Source organism: Anser cygnoides, chromosome 1, assembly GCF_040182565.1.
Source record: "Anser cygnoides isolate HZ-2024a breed goose chromosome 1, Taihu_goose_T2T_genome, whole genome shotgun sequence".
Classification (NCBI taxonomy): Eukaryota; Metazoa; Chordata; class Aves; order Anseriformes; family Anatidae; genus Anser; species Anser cygnoides.
The window spans coordinates 7357171-7369660 of record NC_089873.1 but is presented as its reverse complement, the minus strand read 5'-3'; the positions used below and the strand labels follow the sequence as shown (position 1 = coordinate 7369660).

The window sequence follows — 12490 nt, the reverse complement described above, 5'->3', positions numbered from 1 at the left end:
TGGCCCGGTGTCGGGTTGTTGGAGCTCTTTGTTTGGCATTTTTTCCAGCTCTCCTGCAGGAAAGTAAATAACGCTAAGTACCCTGAGGAAGTTCGAAAGGTCTTTCCAAGATCTCGGCCTCCTGGGCACCATTCCCAAGTTTGTGAAAGCTACTCGGTAGTAATCCTGTTTTCATGTTCATACACTAACTTTTAGCCTTCCTACAAAGCTCGTGGGGGCCTGCTTTCTGCTCGCACGCTGGGCAAGAGCAGCAGCCAGGTGAAAGCCAGCAGCAAGTCAGGCCCAGAAAAGCTCTTGGAGGGCCAACACCTGATCCGTGCTGTGTGGACAGAAGTCCCAAACGGCCACCTGCCCAAGCTTTTATTTCTGTATTTTTTTTGCTCCCTGCTCAAACCCATTCTGGCTGGAAATGGGGTCTGTGGACTCAGCAGAATTGCGATAGTGACCAGACCCGTGCAGAGGTCGCTGACCAGAGGAGTTATTTCTTCTGGCCTGCCTAGGTGGATGAGCCTACATCAATGCCTACTGAGGACTTTGTGAACCTCTCTTTGGGCTGAGGTGCTGCCAGTGGGCCAGGAGAGCATGGCTCCCTCTGGGTTCCTGCATTCAGATCTGCCTTTTAGGTCCTACCAGCTTTGGGGACAGGACTTTTCCAAAAATGTTAAGGAGCACTGCAGGGTTTGCAGCTCCTCTGTGCCTTCTGGAGCTAGAAGCACGCTTCTGGAGGTAGGGAAATGTAGAGAGAAGACATCTGCCAGAGGAGAGCAGATACCAAGGAAGAGGAGACCCTGGATGTCTTCTGTATAGTCACCCAGATCCCTCTGCCCCAAGAGCCCCTTCCCTCAAGCCTGGCTGGCAGCGGTGACCCAGCCCTGTCCCAGTGGGTGGGAAGGGGCATTCACTGCTTCTCCCGGTGGGCACCATCACCAGCTCCATCCCAGCACTGGTGTTTCCTCCCATTGTGCCGACGTTATCGGCGCCCAGCCACAACAATGACGGGTTATCGCGGCACAGCCCGTGTGCTGGAGAGAATAAGTGCAAATGATTAAGTGGCCGCAGTGGATTTCCAGGCTATAAATACCCGGAGTGACTTGAAATCACAAGGGCAGAGCTGAATCCGTCGCTCCTACCCCCACTTCCCTGATCTTCTCTGTCCTTTTCTCCTGGAAATTACTCGGAGCCATTTCCTCCCTTCGTCTTGCTCCTCCTCAGTGGAGGGGCTGTCACTGCCACGAGGAGCACACCAAAGCTGCCGTGTCTCCCCTGGGTTTGCAGCAAGATTGCAAGGAAATAATGCGTTTTGCTTACAGCTGTCACGTTTGCTGGCCAAAATCTTGCAGTGTGGTGCTTTGCAGTCACTGCCCCACGTCACTTACAGTCTCAGGACACAGCAGAGGGGAAGCGGAGCTTTCTGCTGGAACAGTGACTTCGTGTGGTCACAGCAATTCGGGACAAAGCCCAAGCTCCTCCGTGTTTCCCAGGCCCTCGATCTCAGTCAGTGTCCGCTGCAGTTGTAAGTCGGATCCCTGATGCCCCCAAGCTCCTTTCTTACAAGCTCACCTTTTAATTTCTGTCCTCATTTCAACTCAATTTCAACTCAATTTCAACTCAATTTCAGAGGCTGCCCAAAACAGAGGGCTGCCGGGATGTAGCTCAGGGATCTTCTGGGCCATTTCTGGATATACGGGGCGAGATTTGCCTACAGATAAAAGCTCTGCTGGCATGAACCATGATCAAACCCAGCAGATGATTATCGGAGTGAAATCAAATGAGGTCTCAGGTGGATTTTTGTTTCTTCAGAGCAGTCTGTGCCATATGAGCTTTACAGCGATCCTAGCCAGCGAGGAGCCCCGTTACTGCTGGGCTATTGTTGTCCTGAACCCCAAACCATCCCACTGGGCAGAAGAGAGGCCACAGAGGAGCCACCTCAGCTTTAGCTCTGCAGATGAGGCCCCTCGAGCCCTGCTCCTCCAGCAGCGGCAGAGGTTTCCCATGAATGACCTGTTTACACTGGGAAATGCCACGAGCGTGCAGACAGGACCCGGCCAGCCAATTCCCCCCCTCCATCCGGCGGGGCTGGCTCCCAGCTGTGCGCCCCGCTGAGCGTCAGCAGCGGATGAAGAGCACCCGGCACGGCCCGCGAGCTCACGAGGACGAGCTGCCCGCAGGATGTCTGAGCGCATCCTGTGCGGAGCAGCGCCAGCTGGGCTCCCCGCGCGCCACGGAGGAGGATTTCCTATTTGTCTGGCAGAGCCGAGAGCGAGCGGCCGGCCGAGGTTGCTGGCTGCTACGTGCTGACATCCTGGTGCCGTGAGTCAGCCCGGGCTCTGGCACGGAGCAGAGCGGGGAGACTCCACTCCCTGCTCCAGGGACAGCTTTCTGCGGGGACCTGGATGCGATGCCAGCAAGCTGGAGCCGGCAGCAGGATGTAGCGCGAAAGGTTTGTCACATTTAGATGTGTTTTTACTGCAGCAGGAGACACAAAATAAGAAAGAGAAGAGCTGGATGCTCCTCCTTCGCTGCTGCTCAGCCACCTTGTTGCAGCTCCTCTCCTCTCACAGATACTAGCACCGAGCCTCAGCAATTTCTGCCCTTCGGCATCCCATCTATCCTCCCTGTTCATTTGCATCATTCTCACTTATCCCTCTTCCACTGTGCTGCAGGAGGTGGAGAAAATGGGGACCAAAAGTGAGTCACTAGTAGGGCTCTGCTGTACAAACCTGTGGCTCGTGTTGCTGGTCTCCTTCCCTTCGACAAGCTTTACAGCAAAGCTTGTCTTGGAGCAGGCACTTCTTACCCAGGAACCCTTGTAGACCTGGACAGGCACAGGGCATCGCCTTGGTGAGATTTGTTGAGTGTATGACTCGCTTCATGTCCCCGGCGATGTCACCAAGACATCACCAGTATTGGTCAAGACTTGTATTGGTAGTATTGGTCAAGTATTGGTCAAGAGACCCAACATCGCCAGCGTCGGAGGGGTCTGAAACCAGCCCGCTGGCACTGGTGAAGAAGCTCAGCTGTGAGTTGTGCGTGAGTTGAGCAGGGAGGACCACGTTCTCCCTGTTCCACAGCTCATGTTCTCCTGAACATTGGTAGAAGAAGTCACCCAGAGAGGCCAAGTGGGTATCAGAAGATGCATAGCTCATCCACAAACAAACAGGGAATTACGTGGGTGCTCGGGTCACCAAGACCTGTGTCCTGTCCTGTGTGCTGAGGCAGGAAGAGCATGTACAATTTCCTTGGCTTTGAAATGAAACCACCACCAGCAGCTATAAAAACGGGGCCCGATTCAGCAGGTTCCTGGTGCCTGTCAAAGAGAGGGACCGGTGCTTCCTACCTAGCGTGTTTTCTCAGCCCTTTCTCTTTTAGGGACATCAAATGGTTCTGCAGAAGCGTGTTGAAATGCAGGATTTGATAAATCTTTACACAGCGAGTGGAAATGAGGCTGAATAATAATATTCACAGAGAGCTTCAAAAGTCACCCAGGGAAATTACGTATTTCAGCCACGTTTCTCTGGATTACTCCATTAGGAGCTAGCCCTAATGGTGGCAGCTAAAATAACTGAGCAAGCCTCCCGATCAACCATTTCTGTTGCAGTAGGAGTTCCTTACATTAGGGCTCATCCTTCAGAACTGATTTTTCTCAGCTGATGTTCCCCTTTGGGAGGCGCAGGGCAGCTGGGACTCAGTGAGCATCGTATTTAATAGGCCTGATTTACAGTAGTAGCTGCTCGGTTGGATTGGTTTGTGCTGGTCTTTGATTATTTCTTCGGTTGTTTTTTTGTGGTCTTTTGATTTGTTCTGACATTTTTGGGTCAGTTACCACGGGATTTAGAAGTGGGTCTGTGGTCACAGCCTTGCTCGAGGCTGGATTAATACATTTTTATAAATAAAGAGCTTCTAATGGCAGCTGCAGGCACCCCAGCAGTACAGAGCACTGTTCTCTGCGATTTTAACAAGCCTCTCGCTCTGGTGTGATTCTCTTGACTGATCAAGTCTGCTTTTCACCTGTCAGAACAAGCAGAGAATCCGACCCATAAAAATCTAATAATACACCCCAAAACAGTTCAGCTTTCCTGGACAGAAACCCCAAGCCAAGCCTTCTCTTTAGGAATTTTGAAGAATTAAGTGCTACAGTTTGCCCAAGACATCACCCAAGTCAGGTACGGTCAAGCTCACAGTTTATCATCACAAGGCATGATCTTTGAGCATGCCGTGCCCTGGTCTTTAAACCTTCACTGCTCTAGAAGACTTTGTGTTACGAAGACACGCCTGAAATAGCTTAATTTGAAGTGCTTCGTTAATGCCAAGAAGGAGAGGCCGACTGGTTTCAGCAGTAATCCCACTGCTTAACTCAGGACATAACAGTGCACTTCCAGATCTCCCCCAGATCCTTTGCTTTCAGGGAGTGGAGGTAAAAATGGCAAAACGTTCACTCAGTGGGCATTGCCCCCGACTGCAGCAGGGGCGAGACCAGCACGGTTCTCGTGCAGGGTCAGCACAGCTGGGGCAAATGCCTTGAGCTGCCTGTGCTCCGTTTGGGGCCGTACCAGCTCAGCCAGAAGCTGCTGGTTTCCTTCTTGTCAGCACGCCCCGAATCAGCACAGGCGTCTGGGCAGGGTTTCGACTGTTCACATGTTTTTAAACGTCTCGGCATCTTTGTAGCTGCTGTGGCAACCAGAAAAAAAATGAACAGCTTTTAAAAATAAATCGGAGGCCGGCGTGGAGGTAGGGAGCAGGGAGAGGAAGGAAAAAGGAAGAGCAGTTGAAAGGAAAGAGTAGATCATTAAAGTTGTCCTGAAAGAAAAAAAAAATAAATTAAAAAGGTTGAAACATCTGCTGGAATCATGAGCAGCTTTTTGCCAGGGCTCAGCAGATTGTTGGCAATTAAGGAAAGAAATCGAGCCGTTCAGCTTTCACTAGTAACTGCTCACCAGGGTTACCATTAAGAAGCACTAAATGCTAGGGAGGGCTTTCCCTGCCAGTGTAAATACACGGCTCCTCCAGAAGATCCCGGGAAGTTCCTGCAGTGCAGATGTGTTCGCAGGGTTTAGTTTTATTGCTCTGTGAGTGCAAACAAACCCAAATGAAACGGGGGCGACTACAGCAGTGAACAGGCACGGTACTATGAGTTTGTCCTTCTTTGCTTGATGATGTTCAAACTGGCTGATGTTTGGAGACCCTTTTTCCACCTCCCCTGCTCCAGGACAGACCAATAAATGGTGTAACAAAGGGGGGCAGCACTTTGCAGAATAGGTGCCAGCTGTTTTCCTGCATGAAAACTGCAGAAAATGGTGGTGGAAGAGACCAGGGAGAGCCTTTGCTCCCCCTGGGCCAACGCAGAGCTGGTTCGTGGCACAGGCTGCCTTCATCCTCTGTCGATTTAGCTTTAGCAGTTTGCCGGAGTAGTAGCAATGAAGGACGAAGCCGAAAGCACAAATTTCACCCTGGTCTGCTGCCAAAGCAAAGAATTGTTTCTAGTTTCCTTCCAGCGCTCTGAAATGGCAACAGCATTTTCAACCAGCTTGTGCTGAGCATCGTCACTGTACGCTAAGAAACCAAGCTGCAAATATATCTAGAAGTCCCCCCGACTCCCACCCTACAAGTACACCCAAACCTCGATGTAGCATCCTTTTGTGTCTGACTCCTGCAGTTAATAAAAGACTGCTTTTTCTGTATCATTGCTCTCGAAAGGCAGGGGACAGCCCCAAAGGCACCAGCTGCTGGCACTGAGGACCCGCTGAGGACCAGGAGAAAGCCTCTTGAAGCATTATTGAGTCAAAGGCTTCTCTGCGGGCACAAATACCCCCCACAAGAAGTTGTGCAGAGCACTCAGATGGCCATCCAGCTGTCTAAACATAGGTGTCTTGTGCCATTGTGGGTGGGTTAGAGTGTCCCACTAGCAGTCCCAAAGAGGATGGGTCTCACGGGGTCTTGTGTCATGTCTGCCACCCCACGGAAGACATCCCAGATACCTCAGGTCACCTGGACACTTCTGCTGAGGCAACAACAACCTCTTAACCACAGCGGCTGTGTCAGTTCAGCCCAGCTGTAGCCGAACAAATGCCAGTGGTATGAGTGAGAAGCCTGTGGAGATGGTATTTGCCCCTTCCTGAGGCTGCTTTTCCTCTCTCAGCGTGCCCATAATCTTCATATCCTTTCTCTGTGCCAAAAGGGTGCGCTCAGCTCATTCAGGCAAATTCACGAGCTCACCATAAACTCGTGCCCAAGCCCAGAGATGCGTTAAAGAGGGCGAATGCTTAGGCACATCGTAAGGAGCAGCTGCTCAAGGTGCGGACTCAGAAGTGTATGCAACCGAAATTTCCTCTTTGAGGTGCAGGAACTTGGATAGCAACTGATGCATCACCACCACCCACAAAAAAAAAAAAAAAAAAAAAAGGAATCAGGAATCCCATTAATAAGTTCCCCTGAAGAACTGATGTTACGAGTGCTGTCATGACATCTGAGCGACAGCCTGGCTTAATTCTGGATTCGTACCAGGCGGTTTGCACAGGCTTTCTTTGGTGGAAGTCGCTGGGTAATTGCCACTTGAAAAGTCAAGCCATCGGCACCCCCAGTCTAAATATCTTGACCTACCTCTTCACAAGAGGCAGCTGCTCTCCTGGAAGGACCGGCGGGTTGTTGTTGTTTTGGTTTTGTTTTACAGCTTAGCGTGCATCTTACAGGAAACTTGCTATATCCCATTACTTTCTTTTTTCCATAAAGCAGACACTTTAAGTGGATTGAATTCAGTGTTTGCTACTAGGATAATTGCAGTCCTTAAAGAAGCGGTCTGCATTGTCAAATGGCTTCTCCTAGGCTCACTTTCCCAATAACTCATCTCCAGGGCTTTGTATAATGTACTGTTATTGGGAACTTCCATGGGAACGGTATGTCTCTTTTTTTTTTTTAGGATCTCTGCATGAATAATGTTGTTGTTTCTATTTTCCTGCGTGCTGATAACAAGCGTCTTTGTGTGCCCCGCTGTCCGGTCTCTGTTAACTTAAGCATTAAGAATCTGCCGTAAACAAACACGACTCCATAACACCTGCTTCATGTCACAGCCCGATTTCTTTTTGGAAGGGGTGCATCCAAGGCTTTGGTAAAATTACAGGCGCTCCAGATGTGTGTGCTGCTGTCAGCTGCCCTAGTGAAATCATTGTTTATTGACAGGTTCCCAAGAGTCAGACAGCTCTCAGTCTGCCAAGAAAGACATGCTGGCCGCCCTGAAATCCAGGCAGGAGGCTTTGGAAGAGACGCTGCGCCAGCGCTTGGAAGAGCTAAAGAAACTGTGTCTCCGAGAAGCGGTAGGCAATGCGTATTTTATAGCTCCCAACACTGCTTGCATGCTTTTTGTTTGGAGGTGGTGTGGAGGCAGAAGAAGCAATTCCTCTTCCAAAAGCCGTTGTCCAAAAGCTTCAGCAAGGTCCAGCTGTTTCAAATCTGGATTGCAATACCACGGGGCATTGCCCTCCAGAGCGAACCCCATGGCTACCCGGTTGGTCTGGGGCTGTAGGGTGCTGAGCAGCCCCGTCTGCTGTTTGAAGATGTGTTTAAGATGCATTCAGACAGGCTTCTTGCTGGCTTTGGTGGCAATATGCTACCTAAACAGCATAAGAAGGCTGTTCTGTGCACTGCTAATCACTCCTCAAATACTTTTGACTGCATTATTAAAAAAAAAAAATACCTGCTCTTGCGCTTTCCTCATGGAGCGGGCTGGACTTTATGTGCTTTTCTTCTCCCAGCATACTGTTGTACAGCATGTGAGGTCTTTTCTGCTCCATGATTCCCTTCTCTCATCTCTCATAGATTCCCTTCTCCATGCAGATTCTTCAGGTAAGCCCTGGCACTGCTGGAGAGGAAAGGCAGACCATGTAAAAAGGGACCACTGTGGTCATCCTGGAGTGCTGGGTGGGGACAGGCTCCAGCGCTCATCCCATAACCATCCCACTCACCTGCCTCTTCGTTCCGGGAGTACACAGGAGGCCACTTTGCAGACTGGTTTTCTGTTTTGGGAAATCAAAAGCCTGCTGCAGTTGTGTGTAGAGACACAAGTCAGCAGCAGCATACACTCGGGTCATTCAGCAACCCTCCTGTGTTCACCAGGCCTGCAAATCTGAATTTAACAACACGTGGTGATGTCGAACACTACGGGAAGCTGGCTGCAGACAGCGGCACCGAGATCTCTGAGCTGTTGATTAATATTTGATGTGTATCTTGCCTCTGACAAAAATGGGGGAAATAGGTCACTGATTCAGCTCTCGTTGTACTTCAGTCTGTAGTTTTAGTGCCTCAAGAATAAGCTGGAGAACACCTCGTAACAAAGAAATTCAGCAGGAATCTTTGTAGCTCCCAGTTCCTCTCCCTTACTCACCACGAGCAATCCTTTCAGCCAACTTGTGCTGATCCAGGTCAGGAGGAGGAGATCCAGTCTCATAAGCCCCTTGAGCGCAGAGCTAAGATCACCCGCAGGAAGCAGTGACATGTTTTGGGGGGCTGCTGGACGAGGTCTGTAGTCATTTACCACCCCAAGGTAACGCTGCCTGGGGCTGATGCCATGCAGCAGCGTGCACAGGGGGGAAGATTTGGTTGTTCCACTCAGTAATAGGAATTCGCAGCCCCGTGCCTTCTAACCCCAGCCCCATCCACGGTGCAGCCTCAGATGCTGAGCAACACAACCACAGCCTGGGCCAAAGCTCCCTGCTGGGGCACAGGGCCAGCAGGAAGGAGCGATATCTCCTTAACGTGCTGTGGCAGGGCTGGCCAGAGCCCATCCGTCAGCACCTGAAGAGCTGTTAGAAAGTGTTGCTGCTTTCCGTGGATGAGCCGAGAGAGGCAGCCGATGGGCACTTGGGATCTGACCCAGTCTTGCAACCCTACAGCTCGTCCATCAGCAGCCTGCAGCTGGGAGGCGTTTCTTCCCGTGGTGCTTTGGCACGGAAATGGCCAAAACAGAGGGAGGAGGTGAACCAGCGGATAAAGAAGGGTTAAAAGTGGGGGCATAATCAAATAAGCATGGCCAGAGCCATTCCTAGAAGTGGCATCAGGTTACTTCAGGCCATCAGCACTCCGGTTACTTATTAATTTAGATTACATTTCAGGCCTGTGCCTGTGAATACTTTGCAGCTTATGGAGGCAGCCTGGTAGCCTGCATTCATTTTGTTCTGCTCCAGTCCTGAGCTTTTTATGGGAGATGTTAACTCTTTCCCTGCTGCCATGCTTGGTATTACCTCCGGGGTTATAAAGAAAATATCCTTGCTTCCCTCAGAGAGGGATACATGAAGCTGTGTCTTGATGCAGTGCCTAGAGCCCCGGCACACCAGAGGGAACATGATGCAGAAGAAAAGCTGAAGTAACCCCACAGGGCCGGAAAGACAACCCAGGACGGGACACATGAGGTGTCGCAACAGTGCCTCTCCCAAAAGGGGCTCTGCACATTGGCCCGGAGCAGTGCTGCAAACCCAGTTTTGCTCGGAACTGCTGTGAGGAAAGATCTGCAAAGGCCAGGTCCTTGTTTCCTAGTGACCCGAGAGCAGAAAGAAAAACCCCATTAAGGAGTGGGGGAGAGGCCAGGGCAGGCAGGGGCCTGAGCTCGGCGCTCACAGTAAGGTCAGCCGCTGCTCTTTGGGATTCAGATGATTTAGGTTACTCTGCCAGCTGGATCCTCTCAAGGCTGATGCTAAAGAACACAAAGGCCTTTTGTCCTTCATGGGGAGAGTTTGGAGTACAAGGAGTCAGGCTGTTCTCCTCGCGAGGCTCCTGCCTTTTTTTTTTGTAGGCATTTGAATGCCTTTAATTCCGATGTGTGTGGCTGTACTGTGCAATCCAGGAAAAAAAATAAAAAATTTTAAAAAAAGCAGATTTAACATTGATATCGGTGCTCGCTGCTTCCCGTGTTCCAGATATTCCTCAGTGGGGTTTGCTTCAGGTTTTGAGCAAACCTTTGCAAGTGACCCCATCAGTCTGACAAAGCATCACCTAATATCCCTCCAAAGCTGCCCCTGACATCACCTGGGCCTGCTTCTGACACACGAGGTGTTATCAGGCAGGCAGCGAGGCACCAGGCACCGCTTTCAGCGACTCTTTTCACTGCGTTCCTCTCGAGCACACCGCGAATCAGGTGGGAATGGTTTTCCTGTGCAGGTCATAACCTGCACAGCTGTTGCCAGTGGGGCTTTCTGATGCAGCAGGCATGCGTCCTGCTCTCAGGTGTGCTCATCCCCCTTCCAGGAGCAGTCCAGCAGCGAGCAGCTCTTCTTTTCCTGCTAGCCCTGCAGCGGAGATGAAAGCGTGCGTGCTGCGATCTGCTCAGCCTCGGGCCCCGACGCCCTAGGGATGGGCACCACCTACAAACCTGCACTGGGCAGGCCACAAAATCCGTATTCATGCACAGGTTAAAGAAAAACACTTCCCCACCCTCAGCATTAGATCCTGGACCGCAGGGTTGGGTGCTCTCCTGTATGTTTATCAGCTGGCTGGGCTGGATCTGTCATTTTACAGCCACGGTTGAAGAGCTGTGGGGTGCTTTGCACCGACAGGACTCCGCTGCAGCATCTCCCGGGTCACTTACGGTGTTTTCTGCTTGCAGGAGCTCACGGGGAAGCTGCCACGAGAATACCCCCTGGATCCCGGGGAGGAGCCACCTATTGTAAGGAGAAGAATAGGAACTGCCTTTAAGCTGGATGAGCAGAAAATCCTGCCAAAGGGAGAGGTGAGGCTTCGTCCTTCCCTTCCAGCCCCGTGTCCCCAGCCAGGGTCTCTGCGACACCCGCTGTGCATCACGGAGCAGCCATAATATTCTTGTTGTAAATGACTGCAGTTGGTCACGGTGCCTTTTTTAGTTCCCATCAGAAAAAATTAAGCAGAGAGAGGCTTGCTTGTCTTAGGCCAGGCTCAGAATAAAGCTCAAACCCTCCAGGCTCAGCCCTGGCTGTACTAGGGGTAACAGGAACAGCCAGGGTGATCAACTGGGAGCACATCAGGAGCCCCCCGAGCCATCCGAGCCCTGCTGCTGCCCCGTGTTGTTGTCACAAACAGCAACTTGCTTTCTGATCCCAATTCAGATCTCCCCTAACAGGGAGGAAAAGCGTTGCAGTTACCCATCGTAGTCCCGCAGCAGCAGAATGAAAGCATTTTGCTCCCTGGTCCTTAAACAAAAGAGCCTTCGTCCCTACCTATGGGGAGCTGGAATGATGTTTTGCTGAGTTTGCCAGGGAGTGTTTGTTCTTTTCCCTTGCTCCCACAATGTGCTGGGTCAGTGCCCTGAACCGTGGCTGTGAAAACAGGCCTGCAGCAGCTGGGAGGCGGGACCGGATTCACAGAAAAGCCATTGTCTGCAGAGACGCATTTGTCTCAAGACACTTGTGCGTATTCCAGTTTTGAGTTTCCTTTTTATTTTTGTAAGAGGAGAGGCTGAAGCTGGTGTGACCGCGTGGTGTAAGGCTCGGTTCAGCCAGGGAATTAACTGTTTGTCGTTTTGTTGGCGTTTTCCTTCGGCTGAAAAAAATAAACAGCTGGAGCTCTTCAGTTTTGTTCTCAATGGAGCCTGGGAGAGGAATTCCTCCGAAGTCAAATATTCATGAACTAGCACATTTAATTAAGCTTTTCAAAGGGAGGCACGGCGTAGCTGAGTTACTCCTAAAAGCCCTGCAGTCTGTTGGCTGCTCTGTTACAACCTGATCCCCAGCTTCCCCACGTCTTTACTGTTACGAGGCAGCTTTTGGGGCCACTGGGTGAGGGATCTCCTCACTCCTCTGCGAGGCTGGGTTGAGCAGCGGGAAGAGCACGAAGGTAAAGCAGCTCCTCCCCACTGCAGGCACTCTGCCTTTTGGCAACAGCAATCCAAACACGCTGACTCAGCTTCCCTCTATCCCCTTTTTCATCTGTCAAACTTTAGGACTGTGTTGAAAAGCATAAATTTCTGTTCTCGAAGAATAATGTTGGGCTGTGTTTATTTGGCTGCCGGTTTGAGAACGTTTAGAGAGGCCAGTGTTGATTTTCGTGTGCTTTTCAGCAAGTGCAAACACTGGAAACTCAATTTAAAACAAGGGTGAAATTCTTCCCCAGTTCCATAAATCCAGGACTGAAATTACCAACTGTGACAAGGACCTGAAGCAAGGCACTTCCATCTGAAGGTAGATGATAGCCCTCATCTCCTAAGGCTTTATTTATAGGGGCTTCGCTGGATGAAAAGAGACAATTATGGCTGGGAAGAAAATTAAGACATCATTTCTAAGATATTCTGAGTGATTTAGAAATGAATCTATGAAGGGCTGAAATGACAGCTCACACCAAACTCTCAGTAACTTCAGTAAGAGCTTTGTCAGAGCATGAACTGCAGAGTAGACTTCTACTGCATTTCTTGGTGATCACCTCCACCAGGTCCGTAATTCCTGGCCCCAGGAAGGATTTTGCCAGAAGGCAGCGAACCAGGCTCCAGGCCTTGAAACTCCCTTCCTCAAATTCACTTTTAATTAAGCTCGGCGTTGGT

The 12490-nt window shown here is 50.8% G+C and overlaps 1 protein-coding gene across 8 annotated transcripts in view; it reads left to right on the top strand.

Moving 5' to 3' along the window:
- The window catches only part of FRMD4A (FERM domain containing 4A), a 362715-nt gene that overhangs the window by 335251 nt on the left and 14974 nt on the right, over positions 1-12490 (top strand). For all 8 annotated transcript variants that reach the window (XM_048062551.2, XM_048062552.2, XM_048062549.2 and 5 more), the window contains exons 15-16: positions 7174-7307; positions 10589-10711. In XM_048062551.2, coding sequence (XP_047918508.1) covers positions 7174-7307; positions 10589-10711 — 257 coding nt within the window. The remainder of the gene's footprint in view (positions 1-7173; positions 7308-10588; positions 10712-12490) is intronic.